The sequence below is a fragment of the Psittacula echo genome, assembly GCF_963264785.1.
Source record: "Psittacula echo genome assembly, chromosome: 5".
In the NCBI taxonomy this organism is placed as follows: Eukaryota; Metazoa; Chordata; class Aves; order Psittaciformes; family Psittacidae; genus Psittacula; species Psittacula echo.
In genome coordinates this window covers 19,900,658-19,906,897 of record NC_137739.1, presented here as the reverse complement: position 1 = coordinate 19,906,897, position 6,240 = coordinate 19,900,658, and the positions used below count along the sequence as shown (strand labels likewise).

The 6,240-nt window shown below is 38.2% G+C and overlaps 1 protein-coding gene across 1 annotated transcript; it reads left to right on the top strand.

Moving 5' to 3' along the window:
* Positions 1 to 2,470: 2,470 nt before the first annotated feature.
* Positions 2,471 to 4,387, top strand: LRRC4C (leucine rich repeat containing 4C; the record flags this gene model as incomplete). Its single annotated transcript, XM_080619890.1, has 1 exon — positions 2,471 to 4,387. One exon carries the CDS (start codon positions 2,471 to 2,473, stop codon positions 4,385 to 4,387), a length of 1,917 nt encoding a protein of 638 aa, XP_080476016.1.
* Positions 4,388 to 6,240: the final 1,853 nt, after the last annotated feature.

The following is a 6,240-nucleotide window of genomic DNA, read 5'->3' as shown; positions in this document are numbered from 1 at the left end:
ACTTGAATCTTAGTGATTACTTGGAGAATGTTTCTCCATATATTGTGTTCAGCACCTCTGAAGTGAAAAGTGACCTTGTAAGTCTCAGTAAAAAGGAAGAGCAGCTACCCTTATCTAGTCTAGTACATTATCCTAAACCCATGAAGCCAATGTCAAGAAGTGCAGTTGTCGGCAGAGGGAAGAGATGGAGAGGTGGGAACAGTTAACATTACAGCTACAGGGTTCTCCAAAGTCGTGTGGCAGAAGTGTAAGCCACAGCGGAAGAACCTGAGTGACTTGCTCAAGGTTGCAAAACACATTAGCTTCATGAATCTTTCATGACAAGAATGATGTTTTATAAATAGTACTTACAGACCAGATCAAACAAACTGATAGGGCCCAGACTTTCCAATTCCCATTCAGAGGTTTTTAACCATTATATTGTCTTTTTTCTGCAGCAAATTATTAAAAGTGAGATTGGAAAGACTTGCAAGCCTTTATAACAACCATTGCAACCATTATAACAAGTTTTCTAAAAATGCAGAAATGAATTCTCAAACCTCTCATAATTCTCAAGAAAATTGTCTGAATACATAATTAGGAAAAAAAAAGGCTTTCATTAAATGGATTGCTGTGAGATGCAAGTAAATATATTTCTTCCTGTACTTTTATTTTTATTTTTTTTAATATGAGGTTTTACACAAAATGAAACAATTTTAAGGCTGGAGTGGGAAACTGTTGGCCTTATAGTATTTTGTTTTACTGAAAATATGTATTATGCATCTAGGTGCTTTAGTTTATAAATATGCTTTAAGCTTGCTGTAATTTGTAAAGCTTCACTTTCTGCTGATCTATAAGAAATTTAATTAATCTCTACAACAGACAGATCTTGCACTGAGCACCAGACTGAAAATAAGCTGAGGGCTGGGGGCTTTCAGAACTAGCACAAACAAAGCAGTACTTAAAATGGTAATGACTATATTGGAAAGACCTTTTTTCCCCTTACAGTAAGATCTGTAGGATTTCTTTAGAGTTGCTAATGAAACTGCCAACCCTGAAGCTACAGGGATAATTTTCAGTGTTTAAATGTCTATTCTTATTTCCGTGTTCAGCACACATTTACTAATGAGTGTTTCTCTGGTGTTGGTGCCAAACAAAAGAATTGATGAAAAAATATCATGAAATTGGATGATGCTGTTTAACAGTAGGGAAAAATTACAGAACTGATGGATGGGGCAGAACAGCTGATGTCATCTACCTGTATTTCTGCAAAGCGTTCAACACTGCCCCACACAACATCCCTGTTTCTAAACTGGAGAGACATAAATTTGATGGATGGACCACTCAGTGGATAAAGAATTGGCTGGATGGCCACACACAGAGAATTGTGGTTAACAGCTTGATGTCCAGCTGGAGACGGTAACAAGTGGTGTCCCTCAGGGGTTACTGTTGGGACCGATCCTGTTCAACATCTTTGTCAGCAACATGGACAACGGGATTGAGGCTCCCAAAGCAAGTTTGCTGATGACCTCATAGCAGCCTTCCAGTTTCTGAAAGGTGCCTACAAGGATGCTGGATAGGGAAATTTAAACAGGGGAAGTTTAGGTTAGATAGAAAGAAGGGTGGTGAGGCACTGGAACAGGTTGCTCAAGGAAGTTGTGAATGCTCCATCCCTGGCAGCGTTCAAGGCCAGGATGGACAGTTTTGGGTGACATGGTGTAGTGTGTGGTGTCCCTGCCCATGGCATGGGAGTTGGAACTTGATGATCTTAAGGTCCTTTCTAACCCTAACTATTCTATGATTCTATAATCGGTGCTTAGCATGTTTCTTTTGAGTTTTCATTTAGTTATTTTGTTGGTTTGTTTTTAATTTGAAATAGGTAAGATCTTGTCCTGATATTTGTATGACCTGCTACATTCAGTATTAAAGGTTTTACTTCTAGTTAAACCTCGAAGCAGGAATCATGTTTATATAGACAAAGATTTTCACTCCTACAAAACAGGAATATCCCGTTGCTCTTCATGTTATATGTTGTCTTATAATGTGTCAAGAAGATTAACAACTTGAATATTCTGATTATTCCTATATTACCCATTTTTGCCTTTTGAGGCCTTTGTCACTTCTTTCAATTGTCCCCCGAGTCAGAACGTTTTTGTTAGGTATGCACTGCAATTTAACTTGTTATCTGCCATTCAGCTACATGTGTTATACATTGGAATAAGCAGGAAAACCTAGTGTCTGGGGTTTTGTTATGTCATTGCCAATTACAGCTGACATACGTAGCTGTACAGGAAACAAAATATGAGAATTTCTATAGCTATTCTTGCTATGGAGTTTCATGAAATTGAGTTGACTGGAAGGCCTTGAGAAGCCTTTGTTTAGAGAGCACACTTCACGCTTAAATATTTGATACTAATTTAATGTTTTCCTTCTCCCTTCTTTCTTTCAGGCTATTCAAACTCCAGAAAGACCAGCACCAAATAAATTATGAATGTTGAACAAGATGACCTTACATCCACAGCAGATAATGATAGGTCCTAGGTTTAACAGGGCCCTATTTGACCCCCTGCTTGTGGTGCTCTTGGCTCTTCAGCTTCTTGTGGTGGCTGGTCTAGTGAGGGCTCAAACTTGCCCTTCTGTCTGCTCCTGCAGCAACCAGTTCAGTAAAGTGATCTGTGTACGGAAAAATCTGAGAGACGTGCCAGACGGCATCTCCACCAACACCCGCTTACTCAATCTCCATGAGAACCAGATCCAAATCATTAAAGTTAATAGCTTCAAGCATCTGAGGCACTTAGAAATCCTGCAGCTGAGTAGGAATCACATCAGAACAATTGAAATTGGGGCTTTCAATGGTCTGGCCAATCTCAACACTTTGGAACTCTTTGACAATCGTCTGACCACTATCCCAAATGGGGCTTTTGTATACCTGTCAAAACTGAAAGAACTGTGGCTGAGAAACAATCCCATTGAGAGCATCCCTTCTTATGCTTTTAATAGAATCCCTTCTCTACGGAGGTTGGATTTGGGGGAATTGAAAAGGCTTTCATACATCTCAGAAGGTGCCTTTGAAGGTTTGTCCAACCTGAGGTATTTGAACCTTGCCATGTGCAATCTTCGAGAGATTCCTAACCTCACCCCACTTGTAAAACTGGATGAGTTAGACCTTTCTGGGAATCACCTTACTGCTATCCGGCCAGGTTCTTTCCAAGGGTTAATGCATCTTCAGAAATTGTGGATGATACAGTCCCAGATTCAAGTGATAGAAAGGAATGCTTTCGATAACCTTCAGTCACTCGTAGAGATCAATCTGGCACACAACAATCTAACATTACTGCCTCATGACCTGTTCACACCACTCCACCTAGAAAGGATCCACTTGCATCACAACCCTTGGAACTGCAATTGTGATATTCTTTGGCTTAGCTGGTGGATTAAAGACAAGGCACCCTCTAATACTGCATGCTGTGCCCGTTGTCACACACCTCCCAGTTTAAAAGGAAGGTACATTGGTGAGCTGGACCTGAATTACTTCACTTGTTATGCTCCAGTCATAGTGGAGCCACCAGCAGACCTCAATGTCACAGAAGGCATGGCTGCAGAGATGAAATGCCGGGCATCAACCTCCCTGACCTCTGTATCTTGGATTACCCCAAATGGATCTGTTATGACACATGGGGCATACAGAGTTCGGATTGCTGTGCTTAGTGATGGCACATTAAATTTTACAAAGGTAACTGTGCAAGACACGGGTTTGTATACATGCATGGTGAGTAACTCTGTCGGAAATACCACAGCTTCTGCCACACTGAATGTGACTGCCCTGGATAACCCTGGTTACACTTACTTTTCAACCGTCACAGTAGAGACTGTAGAACCTTCTCAGGATGAGGCACAGACCACAGAGCAGATTGGGCCCACACCAGTTACCAACTGGGAGACTACTAATATGACAACCTCATTCACTCCACAGAGCACAAGATCAACAGAAAAAACGTTCACCATTCCTGTGACGGATGCAAACAACGGGATTCCAGGAATAGATGAGGTTATGAAGACTACCAAAATCATAATTGGTTGTTTTGTGGCTATCACTCTCATGGCTGCTGTGATGCTGGTAATTTTCTACAAAATGAGGAAACAGCATCACCGGCAGAGCCATCATGCTCCAACACGGACTGTAGAGATCATTAATGTGGATGATGAGCTTACAGGTGACACACCCATAGAGAGTCACTTGCCCATGCCAGCAATAGAGCATGAGCACCTAAATCACTATAACTCTTATAAATCTCCTTTCAACCACACAACAACAATTAACACAATAAATTCAATACACAGTTCAGTGCATGAACCGTTATTGATCCGAATGAACTCAAAAGACAATGTACAAGAAACTCAAATCTAAAACGTTTATGACATTATGGGGTAGGGGTGGGGATGACAAAAGATGATTTATAAAACAAATGACACAAATGACTGGGCTAATCTACTGTTTCAAAAAAAGTGTCTTTACAAAGAAAAAGAAATTTATTTATTAAAAATTCTATTGTGATCTAAAGCAGACAAAATTATGTGTATTCCTCAGAACCTGTTTTGCTGCACTTATTTGCCCTCTTTGTTCCCATTTTAATTCCCACCTCACCGTGATTTCCAGTCACCATATTTTTCATAGGAGATCTCGATTCCTTAAAAGAACTGGTCTAGGAAATTTTGTAAGAATTCTGTTACTTTTGGGGAATTTTTATGGTGAATACTAGTGGTGAGATTCGGTCTATTTTGTCACTTTTTCTCCTTTTTTTTTTTTTTTTTCCCTCATTCCCTTTTTGAAATTATTCAATAGAGAATGGAACCATAACATCAACTTTACAAGTGAGAAAAACAAAAAAGCAAACCTTATTTTTCTCGTGTAATGATTTGCTCTGTATTTACTGAAAGCACCGTTGTGTGAAAAAAATTAAAAAGTAAAAAAAGTAACAAACAAAACCCCAAGAAATTAATTTACTTGTGAAAACCTATGAACCCCATGATCTTTAAGACAATTCTAGAACAGAATTTGTAGTTCAAACACTAAACAAAGATTATAAATAAAATATTGGGTTTTTCTGTCATTGAATATAGCACATTTTTAGTGTGGCTTTGAACATCACAATTTGTTAAAATTCTTACAATATTCTGCTGTGATGGTCCAAAACACAATCAGTTTAAAGAGAATAATTAAGTCATTTTGGATCATTACTGAAGCATAGCATAGTTTTCATTTTAGTTTATGTAAGCAGCATACTGACAAACAAGGGTGAGTGACTTTTAATGCAAGATTAAGATCCTTCCTTCTAATGGTGTTTTCAATTATCTATATCATATAGCAAGATGTATTTCACAATGCCAGGAAGTTTTGCAAGGACTTACAGTTATCACAGAATTTATTGGACAGAGATAAAAAGTTTGTTCTGGTTTTTTTTGTAATTTGTAACTGTCAATAAGAAAATTCATCTTTACATTAAAGCTGGTATTTTCCAGTTCAGTTGTTCTAGGACTCCTGGACATAAATATGAAACACATTTTAGCTGTCTATAATACCTCTAATCAGAGCTGTATCCCTATGTGCAAAATGAAATCAAAATGCTGGTAACAAAGTAACTCACAGGAAGAAGTCTAACAATTTTGGCTTAAAAATCCCAGATCAGAGGAGAGCATAGGTTAATGTAATTTCATGACTATTAGACTCCCTGTAAAGTAACCAATTTACATTAATTTAAACTCAAATTCTTTTACCAACAGAAAACTTACATCATTTTCTATTTATATATGTTCACTGGATTTAGCATATTGGTATAGGCATGGTGTAGACCTTGCATGCTGAAAGCTAAAAGGAAGCCTTTGAGTAAGAAAAAACAGCTTCAGAACATTGTGTTCTTCCAAGTAGAAGTTCTGCCAAATTAAAATACTTGATGCATTGGCAATTGAACAGAAGTATTTTAAGACAATATAGATGGGGGAAAAGAATCATACCTATCATCTCTGAATGTCTTTTCACCTATTTTCTTCCTTGATCACCCTTACCGTGAGTTTTCAAGGTCCTGTGCCAGGTAAATAATGTTATTGGTTTATATCAAAATCTCTTTGGAGCTTTCTAGTATGCAATAGCATGTAGAATGAAGACTCTACTGAACAGTGAATTTCTGTAAATTTAAGAAGGAGTTTCTGCTAGGTTGAGGTGGTAAATATCTCTTACTGGATGCACAGTTCTCAAGGTTGCAA